Source organism: Copadichromis virginalis, linkage group LG16, assembly GCF_057382275.1.
Source record: "Copadichromis virginalis isolate Kocher_CV1m ecotype Utaka linkage group LG16, C_Virginalis_male_GT1.1, whole genome shotgun sequence".
Classification (NCBI taxonomy): Eukaryota; Metazoa; Chordata; class Actinopteri; order Cichliformes; family Cichlidae; genus Copadichromis; species Copadichromis virginalis.
Genome location: NC_140633.1, coordinates 19,772,081 through 19,794,458, shown reverse-complemented (window position 1 = coordinate 19,794,458; position 22,378 = coordinate 19,772,081). Strand labels below are relative to the sequence as shown.

At 41.0% G+C, this 22,378-nt stretch overlaps 2 protein-coding genes across 2 annotated transcripts; one reads left to right on the top strand and one right to left on the bottom strand.

Moving 5' to 3' along the window:
* Window positions 1-1,860: 1,860 nt before the first annotated feature.
* On the bottom strand, window positions 1,861-14,146 carry jam2b (junctional adhesion molecule 2b). The gene is made up of 10 exons (XM_085435051.1): window positions 14,075-14,146; window positions 8,595-8,660; window positions 8,068-8,178; window positions 7,769-7,918; window positions 4,944-5,125; window positions 4,709-4,817; window positions 4,511-4,618; window positions 2,889-2,907; window positions 2,757-2,796; window positions 1,861-2,611 (listed from the first exon to the last, which is right to left on the bottom strand). Exons 1-10 carry the CDS (start codon window positions 14,115-14,117, stop codon window positions 2,573-2,575), a joined length of 867 nt encoding a protein of 288 aa, XP_085291177.1. The 5' UTR covers window positions 14,118-14,146; the 3' UTR covers window positions 1,861-2,572.
* A 4,795-nt stretch (window positions 14,147-18,941) lies between these two features.
* LOC146690618 (uncharacterized) lies at window positions 18,942-22,378 on the top strand. The gene is made up of 6 exons (XM_085435049.1): window positions 18,942-19,049; window positions 19,453-20,667; window positions 20,789-20,871; window positions 20,964-21,101; window positions 21,287-21,398; window positions 21,923-22,378. Exons 1-6 carry the CDS (start codon window positions 19,007-19,009, stop codon window positions 21,988-21,990), a joined length of 1,659 nt encoding a protein of 552 aa, XP_085291175.1. The 5' UTR covers window positions 18,942-19,006; the 3' UTR covers window positions 21,991-22,378.

Below are 22,378 nucleotides of genomic sequence, written 5' to 3'. Positions count from 1 at the left end.
TCAAAAACCAGATAGATTCAGAAGGTTAAAGGTTTTTGAAATCTAAAAATAGGATTTTTTTACATTTTGTAGGTGTTGACAAACTAAGAAGGGTCACTTCCTTCCTTTCTTGCCGTGCTCCATTGTTGGCTAAATGTGTAATAGAAATTTCTGTCTTAATCTGGTGCATTTAAAATAACATTCAAAATAACCTTAATGAGTTTTGAAATAATTGCTTTAAGCTGAGAGCTAGCGGCCATCGTGCACTACACAGACAGACATAAAAAGTGTCTGCACAATGCATAGGCCTACAGCGTGGAAGGCATCTCATCTGCATACACTACACCCAATGGTGAGCAGTTAATTACTGAAAAAATGAAACAAAAATGTGTTGTCATTATGCTAAAATCAAAATTGGCTCCCACTGAGGATACATTTCCCCCACACGTGACAGATTGTGAGAACATTTGCGTTTTATAGCTCGCCTAATGTCCTTTGCAGCCAGAGAGACAGAGAATAATCTGAGCTTCCATAGAGAGCAGATCAATAGGATGTGCTTACTGTGATCATTAGAAAAGGTTATTACCATGTGCGAGAATAGATCCTGCCGGTTCCTGACATTGTGCATTCTGTAGCCATTACGGATCTTGAAGATCTGAGTAAAACGTGAATCAAATGTTAAAAAAAAATATAGATGCATTAAGAGATAATAGATCTTCCCCTGGAAAAGAAAATGGAATAAAAGCTGCAGGAAACAAGTGCATTTCAGGGTTTTAATTTATGGGCATCACAATGAGGAGAACAAAAAGCACACAAGGAGAATGACAATAGAGCTACTGTTCGTAGACAAATAATAGATAAAGGCATCCTGTAGCCACAGGCCTGTGGTCTCTGGTGGTATGAACAGATACAGCCAGTGCTGCACTGCTCTCTAGTGGTCAAGTGAGGAATGTAAGGAATGTGTGCACACTCAAAAAGCTGTTTGCTACAAATAAGTGATGACTCCTATAAAATCTTTCATCTTTAGTATTAAAAGTTTTGCTCCTATTAGCCTGACTGGAAAGACAAAAACCCACAGAGGGGATGAGAGATCATATCACACAAGTCCTTAAAACCACACATCATAGTGGGTAAGCAGAGGAAAGCACATTAATTCTGTTGTTGCTTATGTTCACAGCGTGCAGTAATAATCAGTTTATTTATTTCAACATTATTTTTACAGTATATTAAGTAGTTTGAATGACCTTTAAAAGTAATTTCAGTTCCCAAATGAGATTCTCTCTTTGACACCAAACGGGTGGCAAAGAATAGCATAGTCACTCATTTTGGAGCAGAAGAGATGAAAGAAGAAACACTATGAGTGCAGTTTAAAGATTTGTGGTATGTGAAGGACAGGTACACTGTATTCAATTTGAATGGAGCTTGTTTGTTTCGATGTTTTCTTTGTACACTTGCGTATTCCTTTTTTATGACAAGAACTATTACAATGTTTTTGAGTACTAGAAAAACATTTCTCTTTGAGCAGCAGACAATTTGTTTTTATAAAAGACGCCAATAGAAATGTCAAAAGTTAACAATATGTGGGACAAGGGGACACAATACTGTGCAATCTTACATAAAGTGGGAGTTTTGCTGTAGTTCAAAAACTTCCAGTGCAGAGTAAAAAAGCATTTGGAAAGTTTGCTTTGAGAGCAGCTTTGCCCAAAATGTTGAGGATTAAATGTAAATCCTGTTTCTATTCTTTGAAATTTGCACAAATACTTTGAACACATACCGACATTAATGTCACAGCACAAATCAGCATATTGTACTTCCCGCCCTGAGTGTGTGCCTGACTCTGTGACAGTAAATAATCCAGCTTGAATTGCAAAGAGCTTTCTTATCCTTTCTTTATTGGATTAAAGTCATCACAAGATTTGAGTACAAAACATTTACAAAGCTTCCAAAACGTCATTCAGTGTGTGCAGACACCTGTTCATCTCTCACTCAATTTATATGATCAGAATTTAAGCAAATACAACCAAAGATATAAAAATACAGAAGAGATCGGCTCACAAATAGGTTTAGAAAAATATGTAAAAACACGAAGAGAAAGATAACGACATATATAATAGTATCTCTATATGTAATATTAAGTGAAACCAGGAAGAAGGATTCGATCCATGGTTTAGTGTATGCAGTAATACTGTGGGTGGTTAGTTCCTGACCAGTAGGTGGGACTAAAGAGCCAAAACGTTCTCCAAGTAAAGGTGGAAAACCGATTTTAGAAGTGTTTTGAAACACTGAAGACAAAGAACATCGTGAAAACAGTTACACAGCATTTGATAAAGTGGTAAAGTCATACATTTTGACGTGTGCTTGAGCTACCTTTAAACTGTCAGTGCGTTATTTTATTTACAAAGCAGCAAACCTGTTGCTAAGTATTTCACGTCTTTGCTTTTGCTTGACGTTTCAAGAGGCCTCGATCTTCATCTCCATCCCAGACGGCATCGAGCAGGCGACAGTCGATCAACCTCCCGGTGTTTTGAGCAGTAACTGCAGTTACTTTGGTTTTTTGGATGGTTTGATGTCAAAGAGGAAGAAGGCTTCGCCCTCAGATCATGAAGGACTGAGTTTGTTTGTAGTGCTTGAGCTGTAGGGAGCAGAGAGACATACAGTGACACATTTCCTTTCATTAGCTTGTGCCTGGTGTTATCGGAAGCTTATCAACAGTTGCATTCCAAATGAATGCATGCAAAACAAGCCCTGATTTGATAACGAGGCCTTTGATCACTCACATTGCGGGTGGGAGGAGGAGGAGGGTTGTAGGACTTGGTGCTGAAAGGCAAGGGGGAGGGCAGTTTAGTCAACACTTATTATTTTGGAATAACAATAAGGGCAACATGCAGGGCGGAAGAAGAAACTCTCACCTTTTTGTTTTCTTGCTCTCTGTTCGAATAAAAAACAAAGAAAAAATTAGTCAATACATGAAAATTTGTCAGTTGTGGTCACAATACCTCAATTCTGGGAGAACTCGAAAATACAGAGATTTACTCAAGTAGTCATTTTTATGTTTAACTGAAGTTTTTCTTATTAGTTCTGTTGGGTCTCTACCAAACCCTTCATTTAGTCACCAAATGTGTCTTTCTGTTATTTGGTGCTAAGTCCGGTTGTGCAAAGAGAGTTTATTGGTGAAAACAACTGCTTGCAAGAAACAGTGATAAGAAGAGCAGTAAAACAGTAAATCTGAAAGCAGTAAAATCCAAACAATTGAAAGGGGTTTTTTTAGGTAAGGCTTTAAATGCAGGAAGGATTCTTTCACGAGAGCATTTTTAAATGGTGACACTATGTTACTACATATATCAGAGTTGTTTTCTCTGTGCTTCTCACCTTATTGTTGTTTTCAAAACATTAGCATGAGCATTAGAATTACAACCTGATCAGAAGAATAACCAAATACTTTCTGCAAAAACTATTCATTTTAATATGAAAGACTGGCAAAGAGGACCTCTTCCACCCAAATAGCTCTTGGATATTTGATAAAGTACCGTGTTCAGAAACACATACACGTGATTGTTCTCATTCTAATTTTGTTTACAATTAAACTTTGCATTTGTCAACTCAATCCTGTTCCACGGCCATAGACGAAATTCATCTAATCTGGTATTTATTTTTTTTTAAATAAAAGGCTGAATCCATTGCTGACAGCCTAAAAAATAGCTGCTCACTCATCTGGTTGCTTAGGTGCAGATCAATAAATTGACATGCACTCTGAGAAACAAGTCCAAATGGATGGACTAAATATAAGTGAAGGTGTGAAAAAACAACACGTTCTCACTCCCAAAGCGTAACATTTTACGCTAGGTGACAAATCATCGGTATATTACGCTTTTGGTCACCCAACACATCCCTATATTACGAGTTCGAGAACCGTTTGGAATGAATCTACACATGTACGTTTATTTTACTTAAATCGCTTTGGAAAACACTATATAATATGATTAAGGTGGTGGTTAACGTTAGGATTAAGGTTAGGGTTAGGGCTGGAATACACAGCTGGGTTGTGTGTTACAGCGGGAGTATCATTCGATTTCATGCACAATCCGGTGCGTAGCATAGGAACGCAGACGGTCACCTTTCACATTCCCATGGAACGCCTCGGGACGTGACAAATCGTTGGCATATTACGCGAATAATGCAGAATTATTACATGACAGGACGCACTCGAGTGTTTTTCTCACACGCCTAAACGCGCTCTTTTATCCTGTTTTCCTTCTCTCACCCCAACCGGTCACAGCAGATGGCCCCGCCCCTCGCTGAGCCTGGTTCTGCCGGAGGTTTCTTCCTGTTAAAAGGGAGTTTTTCCTTCCCACTGTCGCCAAAGTGCTTGCTCATAGGGGCTCATAGGATTGTTGGGTTTTTCTCTGCATGTATTATTGTAGGATCTACCTTACAATATAAAGCTCTTGAGGCGACTGTTGTTGTGATTTGGCGCTGTATAAATAAAATTGAATTGAATTGAACACATTTGTGGCAGCACTGCACTACTTACTTTTGCAGCAGCCTCGGTGTCGGCAGACACACACACAGATGCAGCAGAAAAGCATGAACGCTGCCAAACCTGCAGCACCTGCTATTAAAATCGTCATATTCAAAGGATCTGGAAGCAGCAGAATCAGATTTTTTTTTAATATTTGGTCTCCAGAGCGTGATGCATAATCTCCAGTGAGTACTTTCTTAAAATACTTACAGTCAATAACTTTGAGTTGTTGGGCCACACAGCTCTTGGGCGCCCCCACACTGTTGGAGGACTCACAGCGATACATCCCTGCATCCACCTTGGACACACTTTTAAACTTCTGCTCCAGACAAACAGAGGCAGGCGGCAGGGTACACGAAAGGAATAACAGTTGTGTTTTTGGACCCTTGTATAACATTCTGTACATTATATTATATTGTATTTGAAAACTTTAGGTAGCACTCACCAGTGTGCCCTTGTTTGTGTCAATGCTGTAAGGAGTCTCTCCCGTGGCTGTTAGTGCCTTGTTGTCTTTGTACCAGCGGTAGGTAGCGGGAGGCACACTCAGTTTGTCCTTACAGAGAAGCTCCAGGCCTGACCCTACAAACACAGAGCTTGGCACGTTGCAGGAAGGGACATGAGGCGGCACTGAGAGGGGGGAAAGACAGAGAAAGGTAAAACTATATATTTTTTAAATATATTATGTTTTCAATTTGTAAGACAACACGAAAGTCTCCCTACAAATGCTTAAAATGTTAACATCTGCATAGTGTAATATCACTTAATAGACTTTTTTAGGCAAAACTAGAGAGGTCTGATGATTCCTTTTGTTATAAATTATGTCAGATTGATGTATTGATCTGGAAGTGCATTTCCTGCAGCCACCAACCAAGTGTCTATTCAGCCAAACATGTTTCCCATACATCACTCCAGAGATATCAGTCAAAGTGAGGCTTTCACACGTGCCAGCTGGGAGGCTGCCAACCAGGAACTCCACCAACAAAAAACATTTGTGCGATCATTCTTTTATCTTTACAATGTCCACAAATGACCAACATGTGAGCATCGACCTACATTGAAATCTAACAATGTAAAAGAAACTGTGTGTAGTTTTACCACAATATGATGACACGTGTGACTTCACGACTTGTATTAAGAGTGCCAACAGAATTTATCCGTGAAACTCTTGTTTTGCAACCATGTTATTTTTGTGAAAGTATATATGTAATCACCTCAAATGACATTTAGATTTAATAATAATGAGGCTTTTTTTCAATAAGTTGGTGAATAATCTTAAAGAAAATTAAACTACACTGGCACAAAACAGTCTGCCTGTTGCAACATATCCTAATGGAAGAGATTATAAAGTTTATAAGAAGTTGTTATTTGCACAATTTCTGTGGTTTGCCAAATATATCTCACATACTCTGTAAACTCATTACTTCATGCTGCAAACTGCAAAACCCCCAAAATCTAAATTCTCTTTGGAAATGTAAATAAAATGGGAACAATATCAAAGGGCATCCAGAGGTATTTCTATGTGCGTGCTGGACCTTCACGTGGAAACTAGAAGCTTGGATCTTTGTGCTATGGCAGGAATGCATAAACTACTGAGTCGTTATCCTCGAACCTCAGAGAAACAACCATATCTCTTCGAGCAGGAATGCACAAAATAGTCAATTCATTTATAATTTCTGAAAGCTGAGTGAGGCAATGTAAACTTTTGCCTGACAGCCTTGAGTTCAAACGTTCAGTGCAGAGTATATTCACATGTACCGCACAGGGAAGAACACAACATTGTGTTTCCTTTAAAAGTACCATATGTGTCTTGATTAAAATCACAATGAAAATAAAGAATATATATATTATTATACATTATACAAGTTATGAATCTAATGTTACTTTTCCCATTTTTTCTCATTTCAAGCTGAGGATGTGTCAAAGAAACCATTTTTACCTCTTTCCAAAAGATACGAAATAACTCTATTTTCTCTTTGAATGAAATGTCAAAATGTCTTCGACATCACAAAGTTCATCTTGATCTGAAGTGAGATAACCTAACATCCCACATCATATAATACCACACTTCACTGATGGCTAGTGGGTGGCTGGCCTAACATTCATAGCAGCAGGGTGGCTGATTTGATTTCATCTGGCTAGCACTTTTACACATTTAAGTTTTAAAAATGTTGAAACACAAAAAATCAACCTGATTTATTAATAGATTGTCATTTTTAACACCTATGCACTACCAAGCCGCTCGGATATTGTGTAACAGCTCGTTTGCGCTCACCATTTTCGGTGTGGTGAACAGCACCGTACAACAAAAGTGGCAGAAAAGGTCTCAGGGATTTCATTGGATGTGTCCAAATTCAGGGATCGCATCCTCAAAAGGACGTAAAGACAGAGACGCACAGAAGTTCTTAGCTGTTAAACTGGATGCTCTGCTCCTGTCACCTAGCAACCATTACCATGTATCTTGGACATCAACATTTGACAGAAATGGAGAAAATCTTTGTTGTATATCATTTTTTTTACCTTAATGGAGAAAATTATGATGTATCTGTTGTTAAATGAACACGACATTTGAATTTGCACAACATTTGTCGCCTCACTGTGATGTAATTGAAGGATGACACACCTTCTGCTTTCAGTTTTGACTTCTTTTCCACATATACGAGCGCCGATGTGGAGGTTTTGCCTGAGTGGAGACACCTGATGTAAACAGTACAGACCTGTGGTGATTTCACTGTCTGTGCAAAACAACCCATGTGCCAAGCATAATGGAGAGTTCTACTAAAGTTAGCATGCTAATAAAGTCATGGTGGTCCAAAGGTTAATGTAATATGGCTATAGCCTGAGATGGGGTAGTTACTCAGAGTAGCACCCTGTACAGCAGTCCAACATAAACGGATCGGGCACTGAGGTAACAGTTATAATTTCCTATCCATAGCAGAGCGGATTCAGAGTGGCTGCTCCATGCTATCAAGAAACTGCTTCTATCGTAAATTACTCCACATATTGCACCTTTAACGACTGTCCTCACCCTAATCTCACAATTCAGGTGAGGGAGGCTTGTGTGAATTGTTTGCAGTTATTTGTGCAATACAATCACATTTAAAAGATTTGCTGTGAATCCTCCTGGTTCCACCAACATGTACGTTATTGTTTCACATGTCACATCACAGGAGTTAAGTGCCATTGACTTGCACCCTGAAATAGTTTAGTGTTCACCTCTTACACAGATCTGTCCTATCCCTATCCTTATGTACGTTCGTAATATATTCATACCAAGAACATTAAGTGTCACAGTGGCCTCTCCGAGGTTGACGTGATCCTCGCTGGCTGTCACCTCACAGCGGTACTCCCCTGAATCTTTCTGAGTGACGGAGTGTATCGTCAGTGTCGCTCCCTCTATCTTAGCCCGTTCAGCGTAAGACCCTAAAGTGCAAAAGACGGAGAATGATGAACAAAGAAAACAATCAAAGCAAAGTGTCAGCAAACATAAAAAAAAAGGCCACACAAAATCTTCTTTATTAAATCAGGTTAAGTTTAAAAACAAATGCGTGCAGTAATGATCCATCACTCACCTGTGAATTTGTGATTAAAGTAAACAAAAGTCACCCCCTTTCCTTTCTTCTTCCACTCGATTCGAGGGTTCTGATCTTTCTCTGTCTTGAACTCACAGGACAGCACAGCGTCTAAAAGTAAAAGTAAAACAATATTCATCTTTAATCCTTACGTTACCTTTTTTAATGTCTCAAACGAATTGATTTTTACCAACTCATGCACACTCATGACTACGGATGATGTGTTTCTTTATTTATATCCATGTATTCTGAAATATATTCTGGTAGTTGCAATTTTCAATAAAGAATAATTATTTGAAAGTGTTCAGTTAACATGAATGTGTTTTTTTAGAGGAGAAAAAGACAGAAATTGGACAATATGATATTAGATATGTTTATATCTAGTTTGTTGTTTTCCTATTATTTGGAATTACAATAGGTTAAATATGAAATATATTTTATTAAGATGAAACAATAAGACTGTGGCCATTTTAAGATAGCAGACAAATTATGTTCAGGAATGTGAAAAACTGCAGCGTCGGTCTCACCAGTGTGCTCGTGAACCTCCACTTTGGGTTTACTGCTGCTTACTGTCACTGATAAACTGACAGGACCTGCAGAAGAGAGAAGATCAGCGTCCTGTGAAAGACCAGTTTTACTCTCAGACCATCGAGTACAATCTTTAAATGTTTACTGGAGCACATAAATGGAAATGTTAAACATCTTTATAGTTTCAGATCAAGGAGCTACATGGTAAACCATCAGACACAAGAAGCTTACTCATATGTAAACAGGACGTTTGCTTAATGCTTGGTTTTTGTGTGGAAGCAGTCGCACTCACACACATTTGACTTTCCAGTCGAAGCCTTAACGCAAAGTATAGAACAGCAGTAATAACCTGTGGGGCTTGAATGTTCTCACAACGCAAAATGTTCTTCACAAGAAAAGTTTCAAACTGCAACTGGTGCCCATAAACATAGTAATACATGCCGACAGAGACAAACAGACACTGAGTGTGGAGCTACATCCTGGTGGTGCCAGGAGCGGTGCTGTGCAGGAATGCAAGTGATGGATGGCCCTCTGACAAGCTGCTTTAAGGCGACCTGATAACCGCCTTCAGTGATCTGTCCCTTCAGCACACGCAATCAAACACCCACGTTTACCTCGACATTAAGCAGACGCCTTCAGAAAGAGATAAGAGAAAATAATTTAGAGTGACACGCCACCTAAAAAATAAATAAACGCTTCAAACGTGGCTGTAAAATCTGACTTTTATATTATTGGCAAGCAATTTTGCTGGAAATAAAGTTTTTATTGTAGAACTTGGAAGCTTCGCAGAGGTTGCTGTTACAGGATACTCCCTTGACATCACGTAAACTGAAGCGGAGCTGCTTTGTGAAACTTAAATGTGTCACGTGACCATCAGCTGTAAGTGTGCTTTAAGTAAAAAAAAAAATAAACATTTGAAAGCAGCAGAGAGGAGACTGGTAGTAAAACTGAATTACATAACAGGCTTGTACTTGAGGATTAAAGATGGGGAGAAAGTGGGCTGGAACGGTCCTTCAGTTAACGAGCAGTTAAATCCGATAAACAGATTAATGCATATTACTGACCAATGAGTTAATTTTTCATGTGCTGTAGACTGACAGTATGGATTATGCTCAGTAATAACAAAATAATGATATCCCACAGCCCACTTGTGCTTTTAACGCATCTTTTCTTTTCTTTTTAACGGTGTTCAAAGTTTCAGTCACTCCGTCCAGCATTTAGCGATACAGAAGAGGAGCGAGCATGAACTGAGTGACATTTTTTTGGCTGGTGATTTCAAATAAAACTTCCAAACAGCTCGAAAAATACGACAAATATGTGGTAAAAACATTGTGTGACAAAGTACTTCTGTGCAGTCTTACATAAAATAACTGCTAATAAATGCATAGTTGTAAATGTGAGAGATGGAGAAAGAGGTAAGAAAAGAGAGGACAAGAAGATTTTTAAGGGTAGGAAATGGTCATCAAGTGAAATCGGTTTAACTTGAAACTTGAAATTTAAATCTTACATATAATGTCCTAATTGATTTTAGAGTTTTTAAACCCGATTTTGGAATTATACATGTGACAAACTAATTGAAGCTTACAAATTCTATGCTATTCAAATTTGCGTGAAAATACCAAGCAGTCTGGTAAAGTTTAGTGTTGGCTAAACCGATACGTTTGCAGTATTGTAGTGACGTTTACTGGTGCACAGCAGGCTGTGTTGTCCGTGGGCAATGTTAGGATGTATATAAAGGGTAGGAGATACAGGAGAGGTGGAGGAAGATCTCAGCCTGGGTGTTTATTGTCTTATGTAGTCTGGAAGAAGAGTGGATGGTGGGGTGGGTGCAGTTTTCTCTGTGGTGGGGTTGGGTGGACTGTCCCGGGCTCTGTGGGGCCGGGCGGCGCTGCTGCACTGGGCCCCAGTCTGGATGGGCCTGGGCCCCCTTTCCCTGGCGGGTCGCGGAGTATGGGGGTGCCTACTGGGGTCAGTGGGGGAGCTGGCCCCAGGGAGGGGTCACTTGCCCCTCCCTTCCTTCCCTCCCCATCTCCAGCTGCCTCCCTCTTCCCGCTCCACCACAACCACCCACACATGCAGGGCCTTGGAGTAGGGGTATGTCACCAGGGTGCAGAGGAGGCTACCCCCCCCCCCCCCCCCCTCTGTCCCCTTCTGGCTGCCTCTGCCTCAATTTTATCCCACAACTTAGACATTCACATTACTCACACTCTCATTACACATACATATAGGATCTTGGGGGTGGGCACGATGCACGGAGTCCAAAGTACCATCAGGGTGTACACCCCACCCCTGGCGTCGTTGCCCACCTCTCAATTTTAAATACACGTAGACATTGAGGGCTAGCAGGAGGGACCATGCGCTTACCTGCTGCTCTCTGGCAGGTAGCTCCAAGCCCTCCTGGGTTTTAAATGCACCTTAGAACACACATGCATCAACACTACAATGAGCGGGTGGAGGGAGGTTTGGAGTCTTCTCTCACCCCCATTCTCTGCGACCTGCTGGAGCAGGGGGGCTAGGAGGAGGAGGAGTTGGCCGTCCGACTGCGGTCTGGAGTGTGGAGCCTTCCTGCTGCTGCGGAGTCGGGGCGGTCTGCCTCCCCCCACCGCAGGGAAAAGGGAAACACCACCTGGGTCTGGGTGCAGTTCCCCCCTCCAGAGGCGGGGGCACCTAGACCCGGTTTGTAGAGTACGCTTGGGGAGTGTGATCGTGTGTACAACGTCTCTTTATGTCTGTCTCCACGTTGGTTGAGTGTGGAGTAAGTGCATATGAGAGCATGAGGGTGGGAATGGATGTTTGTATCTGTGTGTGCCTGTATGTCTGTGTCTATATGTCAGGTTGGGTGTCAGGCGCCACCTCTCTGGGGACACCTCAGGCCCTCCAAGGTTTGGAGGCCTATCTCCCCCTACCACCACTTCCCCTGCCAGTGGTGGACCCCCTCAGACATCGGTGCGTTGGTGGTTCTTTGTGTCCGGGGATGGGCGTCCAGGTACACACCGGCTCACTCCTTGGCGGCCGCTTATCGGGGCCTGGAGCCTGGGGCTCGCTCGGGCCACTTCGGAGGTGGGGTGCCCCCGGCCTCTCGGCCTGGGGCTCGGTCACTCAGGCGCAGCTGGCTGCCGGCGGAGCTCACGGGCGCGTCACTGCAACTCCCCCTGGCTTCTGCTCCGCGGCTGCTGAGTGAGCCCTCATCTGGGACTCTCCTCAGCTCTTTCCGGGACAGTGGCGCAGCTGCCCCTCTGTTGGTCTTCCTTGGTCTCTTGTGTTCTGGGGGCCTCTGGATGTCTGGAGTTTTGATCTCCTCCACACCTGCTTCATGCCCTGGAGGACGGGGCTGTGGCCCCCCCACACCCTCTAGCAGATTATTACATGAAGGAACCTTTTAAAAAACAAAAAACAAGCGCGTCCATGCTCACAGGTGTACACACGGGTGATCACACCCACAAACTACACCCTTTTTGGCTCCTACCTCAAAGCACACTGTGTTCTGTTGATCTTATGTGCTGCACAATAATGTTTAACATTTAGTATTTACTGTCATATTCCCATATATCATTGTGATGTTGTTTATTCTATTACTCTTGTTCTCTTCTGCTTGCTTTCTTTTTTCTTTCTCAACAGGTGATCCAGGTGATCGATATATGCATTTTTTTTTTCTCTGCCCGTTCTGTTGGTTTTTGTCTTTTGCCCTTCTCCCCCGTCCCTCTTCTCAGCTTTCTCTCTTTCCCTCTTTCTTTCTCCCCTTCTAAAAAAAAAAAAAAAAGGATGTATATAAAGGGTAGCAAACATCAGTTTATTTTTCACATGATGATTCTGATCAGACTCGCTCTCTGAATTCTAACTTTTATATTAGCTGGATTGTGTCAACAGCTGAAAATCAGAAGCCTTTGCTTATATCTTGTTTTTAAAAAACAGTTAACAATAATGTAGCAGCACAGGTCAGCTGATTAAAACCTCTACAGATTTTAAAAAATAAATAAAAATTATATTGGAGCCCAAAAAACATCATATTGTAACTTATTTCTTAGTAATTCTTTTTCCAATGCTACACCCAAACTACACCTGCCAAATCCCACTTTAACCCCTGACTAGCGATGTAGCGATGCATGTTTCTTGTGTGGCACACTCTGTGTGTGTGTGTGTGTGTGTGTGTGTGTGTGTGTGTGTGTGTGTGTGTGTGTGTGTGTTGCACACAAAGCCATTCTTTATGACAGTAACCTTACCCTTCTCAGCTGGCATAGCATACACATGCACAGACATCTGTAAAACACACTTGTGAGGATCTCTGCTGACTGATCCTGAACACCCTGCACTCTTTTACTTTTACTTTAATACAGAATGCATAATAACGGTGTTTTAACACTACATATTTTATTTTATTCAAATGTGCACTTGAAAACCCTAAAACTTAATCCGCTTCTACTATTAAAAAAAGTTACGTGTTTTAGGGTTTCTGCTGTTTTAAGGAGACATTGTAACCTAACTGAAAAACCACCTATGATACCTCCTGTGCAGTAATGAAAAAAATATTTTCAGAGTATATTAAAAGGCAGTGTGTCTAAACAAACAGATTGTAATCGTTTCATCTCTACAAGGACTTTTGGTCCTCACATGTAAATACAAGAAAAATCAAAACACATGCACGTCAAAGACGCAATTAACTGCGTAAAACATGTTGTTTGGACGACAGCCTTTGGCCTTTAAGATTCCCACAGCAGCATCAAATGCATTTTTTCTTTACTGCTTTTTCATCTCAGTCCAATTAACAACTAAGGGTCAGTCAGGGGCTATCTTCCCTGAAACTCTGGGATCTCAATCTCCTCCGCGGGGGTCACGTGATCCGTCTCATCAGCCCGTGGATCTCGGGTTCAAACAGCATCAGAGCGGGTTCAGTGTAAACATGAAGCCCAGCCACTCCCTGCACAATCTCTACCCCCACTGCACTCCCCAAACACATCGCACCTCCTCCGCGCTGTCTGTGAAATCACGCACAAGCTCTACAACTCACACACTAATAATCAATCAATAAATATCAGAGCCTCGTAAATGCCCGTTTTGACACTTAGCCTACATGCAGTCGTTTCTAAAGTTGTTAATTTGGCCCAAAATTACATTTTGTTTCGGTGGCCTCTTGCAGCTTAATAAGATAAAACTTGAGTTGCATAATCACGTAAGACGGTGGTATGTGTTGTTTTCTTTAGTAAAATAAAGTAGGTCCTTAACTGTTATATTGCAATAAAATGAAAGAAAGAGGAGAAAATGCGTAATTACATATTTATAAGTCTGTAAAAAGGTCTGACATTAAAATAAATAAATGCATAAAACATGTAGTTCAACCTCACATCGCGTATGGATACATGTTTGCACTGTTACTGTGTATAAATGCAACGTAAAAATTGGCTGACTCTAAAAGTTGCACACACTCTCTCATTCAGTATCAAAACAGAAATTGTTGAAGTTTTGAACACAATAAAAAGCTCACTGTGCAAAATGGTGATGAGCAGAGGCAGCGCCAGCATCTTCATGGCTTTTCTCGGGTGTCGGAGCTCTTTCCTGAGGTCTGTCGGTGTCCGTGGAGCAGATGAGTTTTACTCTAAACTCTCTGCAGCTTCTTCAAGTTTCATGTGCAACGGCCACGTGCGCGCTCACGTATCCCGGACAACTTACGGGGCGCGTGCACAAGTTCAGGGTGACCACCCCCTCTTCTCAGACAAAGCTCTCAGAGGAAACATGAGCCTTTCTTTCTGACAGGGGGACCTGCCCGGCTGTAGTAGTATCGAGTAGTAATGTAGTAGTAATGAGAAAGGAAGCTTTTGAATGGTTTCTTCAGCCATTAAACACAAAAGCGTTTGAGGATTCGTTACATGAAACACATTTTATTAACTACATTGTCACTAAGCTCTTTGGAATTTTTTGTACATCACATCATTTTTGTAGTCTCTAGAGACCACAGACTGTATATAAAAGATGGAAATAGATTGTTCTTCACACTTTGAAGCCTCAGCCTAAAGGGTTTTAAAATCCCTGTGAATATTTCGTGAGTCAAAATATTTTTCGGACTCACGTATTCTTAATGCAGCAGTTCAACTGACCATGTCATTTCACTGGCATTTATTTTTGTAACCTACTGAGATTTTTCCAGTTTCTTGTGTCGGAACAACAAGTGCGCTCATAGGCTCTCTGAAAGGATTTACCTGCCTCCACAGATGTGCTCCCAAGAGTTCAAACTGGCACACTGAAACATATACGAAAGCGGCCGTGATCCAGCTTCAACTGCTGGATCAAACTATGGAGATCTCCCAGTTGCTGCTGTCTCGTGAAAATGGGATGAAATCAGAATGCCCATTTCCTCCTTTTCTTGTTTAAGAACGTGTTGAGTTTCTTGTGTTGGGTGTGTATATAACTCACACGGCAAGTTCCGATCTGTAAAATTGAGAATTTCATGTTGATTTTTCACAACGTGTTCAGTGTATAATGGCCTTTAGTTTTACCTGCTGCCATCACAGTATTTTGACACCATATGTGAGTGGGTGAATTTGATTGAGAGGGTTGACTGCTAATTTATCCACTAATGCTGGCTAGCAAGCTGAATCGTTTTTTCCCAGTCAGGCAACAAAGAAACATCAAAATAATATTTACATGTTTGTTTTGCCTTTCGCTGACTAATATAGGGTTAGTCACTAATGATGACTTAGACCTCAGGGGGTTGAAAGGTTCCAATAGCAACAGTTTAGTGACTGCAGAGGTGAAACCTGCTGACAGCTGCCTGGTCTGGACAGTCAAAGCAGCCACACCAAAACTCTAGTATCAAAGTGGACGAATTATAGAAAAAACATTTTCCCAAAATAAAGTTGTTATGAAAAGGAGAAAGTAGCTATAGATACTAAAACTTTAGGAGCCAGCTTCAAGTGGGCCTGACACGTCAACTTTGGCTTCAGTTTCTAGCACTTAAGGTTGTTGCTTGGTAGAGACAAACGACTGAACGAAAGCTAAAAATTACTGGATGTACATTCATCGTGTAAATTATTTTTATATGTTATTTATCCTTTACACAAATATGAGTAAGAGCAGGAGTGAAAACATGGACCATTTATAAGCCAAGGGACCCAAACTAATGGTTGGACATTCTCCTTCAGTATTTTCTGGAAGAGAGCAGAATTCATGGTTTCATCCTGAAGCAGCAAAGCAGCCCCAGACCATCAAACTACCACCACCATCTTTGACTGCTGGTATGATGTTCTTTTATGATATTCTGTGTTAGTTTTACACCAGATGTGACGGGACTCAAACCTTGCTAAAAGTTTAATTTTGTCTCATCAGTCCACAGAATATTTTCCCAAAAGTCAAATCATCAGGATGTTTTCTGGCAAATGTGAGTCGAGACTTTGTGGAGTTTTTTACTCAGCAGAAATCTCCCATGGATGAGACAAGTGAGGCCTGCAGTTCTTTTAGATGTTGTTCTGGGTTCTTTTGTGGCCTCCTAGATGAGTTGAAAGTGCGCTCTTGGAGTAATTTTGGTAGGTTGGCCACTCCTGGGAAGGTTCACCACTGTTCCAAGTTTTCTCCAGTCATGAATAATGGCTCTCACTGTGGTCCACCGGAGTCCCAAACCATGCAGCAACTCCAGAATTGCAGTTGTAGAGGTAACTGTACTGTAAAGGGCTCTGTTCATGAAAGGCTTTTATATAGTACAAATAAATGTATTTGATGCCTTTGTGTTTCTACTTATTTTAAGTATTTCTTGGGAACATGTAACCCTTTGCCTGCATATAAAGAATGGAAATCACAGAGGTTGGAGTTTTCCATATGTCTGCAGTGATGAGCCTAAGTCGGAGAGAAGTGGCAGCTGCTGCTGAGCTACTGTGTCTCTGGCTATTAGGTTTCTCACCACCAGCGCCCACACAACGGCACATTGTCACTCATTCTGGTTAATGTGCACACATGCTTACATTTGTGGCCATACGCACACACAAAGACACACACGGGGGACATACATCCAGACACGTGTGCGTAAGTACACACAAAGAGAAACAGTGAAACACTAACTCCCTAAATCTCAGCTGCAACACCTGTTCACAATCGACAGTCCCAGCTGCTCTGCTCGGAGCGGGACACACTGATGTCATGTAACACACACATGCACATGCATAGCAGCACATCTCAGCAACCACTGCTCACTTTACACAAACATACAGAAACAAAGTCAGTCAGATAGTGAATCTCAGAGGACGGGTGACTTTCAAATGCACGGTGACCTTTGATAACAGCCAGCGGAGCAGCTGTCCACCTCACACTTTACTACAACAAAAACCTGATTTGTTCTTTGTAAGAGCATAACCAAGAGATGCATGAAACCTGATCCAGCTATAACTGTAAGTTTTATTAAAAAGCAAAGTTTTAAACATATTCTTAAAAGTAGAGTGGTTGTCTGTCTCCTGAACCCAAACTGGGAGCTGCCAAAGTTATCAGAGATCCCAGCTCTGTTTTGTTGATATCACTCAAACCAACAACCTTGAGCCACACTATGAGATCAGGACTGTCGCTGTGCTCACCCTTGCTCTCATCACAGAGTTTCTAAAATATTTAATACAGTCATTCATACAAAAAACAAAGAGAGACTGCAATAATCCCCATGGTGTTCAGCGTAAGAGTATCCAACATACTCTTAGAAAGCAGCAGTCTACTGGCCGACGATCTCTTTCTTAATAAATCAAACAGCGACATTCAGCAACTTGTAAAACCTGAACATATCACAGAGGATCAGGATTTGACCACAGTCCATGAATATTGAGCGACACAGCTGCCATTTAATGTTAGGCTTTGGTTTGGTGGAAACTGAATGGAGTGAAAATCCAAGTGACAACAGGTGCACTGGAGAGGCAACAACACGACAACCCTCCCAAAAAAGGGAAAGGCTTTGAAGCTGGTGGCCACAGACTGGCTCTTTCCTGACTGATTTTTCTCTACTTTTGCTTTCTGTTATTGTCTGTCACTGCTGTAATATGAGACGGTCCCTGCAGCACATTCAGGATCCACAGATAGTGCAGCTCCTCCAGGATGTCACATCCATAGGTGCCTGACATGTTTCGGTTGGATAAACTGTAATTGCTTCCATTAAATCCATCAGAGATTTTCCTTCATTTGCATTTTTTTTCCCGACTGACTACTTAAAGAAAGTCACTGTAAGGGTGTGAGAACCTTTTCCGTAGATGTGCATTATGGGGTTCACTGCTTTTTGCTGTATTGTTGTATGCTTTAATGGTAGAAGTGCAGAGAATGAGAAGCCTAAAAACATCAAAACAAGCTCTATATCTGATAAACACCTTTAGTTTTTACTGTGAAGGGATGAAGATATTATATTTGCATGTGAACTAGATGGAGAATATTTACATTTCGTTGCACTGAATATTGATTTTATTTGCTTTTACTGCAAATTAAAAGCACTGGTCCTAATTTTGTCCAAGAGAGAAAATGATAATAGTAATAATAAATTAATAATCAGTATCTGACTGTGTGGTGGGTTATTGTGGAGACACATGACAATTATTCCTGTACAAACTTTTGATGTTATAGCTTGTAAGGTTAGTTTGTTAGGTAAATATCAACATGCCTTACTAGGAAACTATATACTTTCATACTGTATTTCTTTAAGACAGTCTTCAGCTTTTACTACTCAGTTGTAAAAGGCCGATGAAGTACTGCCGTCACCCTGATGTGTGGGTGGGCATCATGGACGCCTGAATTTGTAAATACGATAACTCCAGAAGGAAGTCATCTATTTTCAAAGTGATAACATTGGTTTAGCTACTAAAAATCTTGTAAGAGTTTGAAGCTCAGCGATGCTGAACTCAACGTCATGCTCAACGTTCTAGGATTTTCACATTTATACCATAGACGCGTTTACTAGGAGGCTTAGAGATAACACCGGCATCCGCCAATATTTCTTTATATCTGTTGTCAAGCACGCTTTTTGTTCTACTTCCTAAAACTATCAAAGTTCAACCAACAGATAAACAAGCAGTTTACGTTTTCAGTTTTTATTTGCTCACGTGTCAGGCGTCGAAAACAAGCGCACGTGAAAACAGTGATCAGATTTCATGTCTCTTACTGACATCATTTATTACTCTGATCTGTTTGGACGTCAGACCTCTGAATCAAGTCTGCAGCCCTGAACAACATGAACTTTATACTTCGCCAGAAGGAAACAAAGAAAAAAAACAGCACTTTAGACAAGATAAGGGAGGGAGACGACCCACCTTTATGAGTTTATGGGAAATTTAAATGAAATGGGAGGGACTAACACTATTTATAAAGATTCAAAGCGCACAATCCAACAGTTGAAGCCCAGATGCTAAACATTAATGGTCAATCAGTCTACAGTCAATGAAACAGTTTTACAGATTTTGACATCTAGATGAAGATGAAGACGCCAGCGCTGCTCTCACTGAGCCTTGCAGGTAAGAGGCTGCTCGAGCGTGACCGATCTGTGCTCTTTACGGTCTTTTTCTCCTAAATAGCTGAAATCAATTTAGATTTGAAGTCATTTGTAAGATGTAATCAATCAAATGAAAACATTTCATTCACTCATTATGAGCTGCTTTCTAGGTGTTATATTGATATAACAGCTAGTAATGATTATGTTGCTATTTTTAATGGGTTAGAACATTTACAACTTCACTTATATAGTGTTTCAAAACCAAAGCTGGGTTGAGGATTGTTAGCTATTGAACTGAACAGGCCTACCAGGCTCCCCCACAATTAGAAGGTAGATCACCACCAAAAAAAGACATAGCATTTGTTATTAAAGTTTGATGTCTGTGTGATTTCTTCAGTAATTATTCAAATATTTTCTCTTTGCAGTGGCTCTGGCATTGCCAGCACTACCCCGTGGTGTGGAAAAAAGTCCAGTTTTAACTAAAGAAAACCAGCTCCCTCTGCTGGGAGACTCGGTTCCACTGCAGGGTCATGTACAGGTGGAGAATCCTGCACCACAGGCCGTACTACCCTCCAAAGAGCAGCAGGAAAAAGTGGCTGAAGAAGACCTGAAGCAGAATGTGGCAGAACTAGAGGTTAAAGTAAAGCCAGATGAAGAGCAAGAGGTGAAAGCAGAGCCTGAGGCTGAGGCTGAGGTGGAGAAAGCAGGTGTAGTGGAACTAGAAGTCAAAGTGAAGCCAGAAGTTAAGGTGGAGGAAAAGTCTGAAGCACAGCAAGAAGCTAAAGCAGAGGTTCCTGTGGAAGCTGAGGCTCAAATGGCTGGAGTTAATCCAGAAGGTGAGGGTGACCAAGAGCTCAAAGATGACCCCGAGTTCCAGGTGGAGTCAGAGGTAAAAGTTGAGCCAGATCAACTTCTAATGGAGCTAGAACCTGAGGAGAAGCACATGTTAGATGAAGAAAATTATCAGGAGCCTATGCAGCTTCAAGCTCACTCTGGTCTGGAAGAAGAAGAAGAAGAGTACGAAGAAAAGGTAGAAGAAGCAGAAGAAGAAAGTCACAATGACATGGTGGATGAGTTAGAGCCTCTAGATGATGACAACCTGTTTGAATCAGAACTGACAGAAGAAGAAAAGGCTGCAAATGCAGAATTTCAGAGTCAAGAGTCACTCATTGAACCTAAGCCAGAGGAGGAGGAGGAGGAGGAGGCGAAAAATGAAATGGTGGATGAGCCAATCATGGAGTTAGAGCCTCTAGATGATAATAGCCCAGCTGAACCTTTGCCAGAAGAGGAGTTGTTCATGAGGAAGCGGGACTATGCTTTAGATCAAGAACCAGTGATGGAACTGGAGCCTGAGATGATGGAAGAGCCTTTTCAAAATCCTAGTATCTTGGAAGAAGGGCCAGCGCTGGACATAATGGAGCAGCCAGTGTCACTTATGGAAAACTATTTTCCAAATGAAGAAGCTAAGATGGCAGCGAGGTCTGAAGAACAGGAATCCCCACTCGCAGGGGAAGAAAAATCACAAGTGCAGCTCTATGGAGAGCCAGAAACAGAAGACCAGATTGAGCCTGATGATGGTGAGCCGACTGGTCTGGTGTCAGAAGAAGAAAATCGTAGCAGGTTCAAACAAGCCATGCAAGGTAAAACACCCATACTGAATATGCACAAAGAAAGTAATTAGAGTGACAGAAATGTAGTCATGTGTGCATATTCTGAGGCCAGCTAAATTACTAAATGTTGTAATCTCAATTTTCACCACAGGGCGGCGCTCTTGCCCTGGTGTAGTACTAGGAGAGAAGTGTTACCAGTTCTTTAAAGGGCCAAAGACGCCTGCAAATGCTGAGGTATTCATGCATCCTCTGTAATTCCATTTAAGCACCAATGACTCCATATAAACTCTGACATTAATGTGGATCTTTCACTGTTTCCTTTTTAGCTTTTTTGCCAAACGTTCCCCGGTGGCCATCTGGCCTCCATCACAAGCAATCACAACCACGCTGAGCTGATGAAGATGATACTGAAGGAAAATGGAAAGTATACGCGCACATGGATTGGAGGGCTTCGATTTCTAGACGTATGTATTTTGAGCTGGGGATCTGTGGAGGTCTTGAACTTGTTGAGCGCACAAAATAATGATTTACCTTTGTATTAACTGCACTATGAGACCTTGTTCGTGTCCCTGATGTGTTGTATCTAGAGACTCATTATGTTAAACTACTGCTCTTGATTAACTCTCATTAATCTCTTGTTACATGTCAGACTGGTCGCTTCATCTGGTTGGACGGGTCCAAATGGGACTACGCTGATTGGCTGTCAGGGGAGCCCAATAACACAGCAAATAAGGAGAACTGCCTGGAAGTTCTGCCTTGGGGTATGAGTCGGTTTAATCCAAGATGTTTATTTTAGTTCATTTTCCTCCATTTGTGTTAATTCATTTTTGTTTTTAGCATTTTTTTTAGCATCACTAACGCACAGATACCAGTGTTACAAAGCTGAAAGAAGCCCAAAATACATAAATAGTGGTGGTGGTGCTTGTGAAAATTTATGCGGAACAATTCTGCAATCTAGGTGCAATCTAGCTCCTAAAACAGTGTTTATCTGATTATACTTACATGGACATTCTTTCTTTCTTTCTTTCTTTCTTTCTTTATTTATTTAAAAGGATAATCTGTCTGTGTTGTTGCAAATTATGCAAAAATGTGTAGTTATGTTAGTTAAATCGAACTTTTCCCAAACTCATAAGATGGCTCTGAATTAATTATTCAACCAGTCAGTAAGAAGTTACGTTGCTGAATAAATATGATTAATGTATTCAATAAAGCTGAACTGATCTCACATTAAATTATTAGACACACTTACTTTATTTCTTACCCTGTGTTTGTCCGTCTTTTTCAGGAAACGGGAAGTTTAACGACTTTACGTGCTGGGAACCCCAGGCTTTCATCTGCTCCTATTACAATTAGTTAATGTACAGTGAGGTGTTTTTCTTATCCTTGTCAGATGCTGGGTGCTGAGTTTGAACTTTTTTTTCCCCTTTACTTGCAGTTTATCTTAAATTGGAAAGTAAATGATTAGAAACCATGAACTGTCAGCATCTGTTAGTCACGGGACTCTTCATTTACCTGCATTAACCTCAGTTAGGACGCTCTGGTTATTTCACATTTGAAAGTAAATTTTTTGTAAATGAGTCCCATCCATCGTTTTGTTTAAATGCAATATTGCCTATTTGGTATTTAGAAATATAATAAATAAATAAAGAAGTCACATTTAATAAAGTTAGACAAAATGTATGGACAATGTTGTTTTTGATAATACGGCTTGTTGTGTAAATAAAGGAAATTTGATATTTTA

Excerpts from the sequence above, each read along its gene's own strand:
- LOC146690618 (XM_085435049.1), top strand. The coding sequence starts at position 19,007 with ATGAAGATGAAGACGCCAGCGCTGCTCTCACTGAGCCTTGCAG. Across the intron at positions 20,872-20,963 it reads AGACGCCTGCAAATGCTGAG|CTTTTTTGCCAAACGTTCCC; the intron begins GTATTCATGCAT and ends TTTCCTTTTTAG. Across the intron at positions 21,102-21,286 it reads GAGGGCTTCGATTTCTAGAC|ACTGGTCGCTTCATCTGGTT; the intron begins GTATGTATTTTG and ends GTTACATGTCAG.
- jam2b (XM_085435051.1), bottom strand. The coding sequence starts at position 14,117 with ATGAAGATGCTGGCGCTGCCTCTGCTCATCACCATTTTGCACA. Across the intron at positions 5,126-7,768 it reads TGTGACACTTAATGTTCTTG|TGCCGCCTCATGTCCCTTCC; the intron begins GTATGAATATAT and ends CCCCCCTCTCAG. Across the intron at positions 2,612-2,756 it reads CTCCTCCTCCCACCCGCAAT|CTCAAGCACTACAAACAAAC; the intron begins GTGAGTGATCAA and ends TGCTCCCTACAG.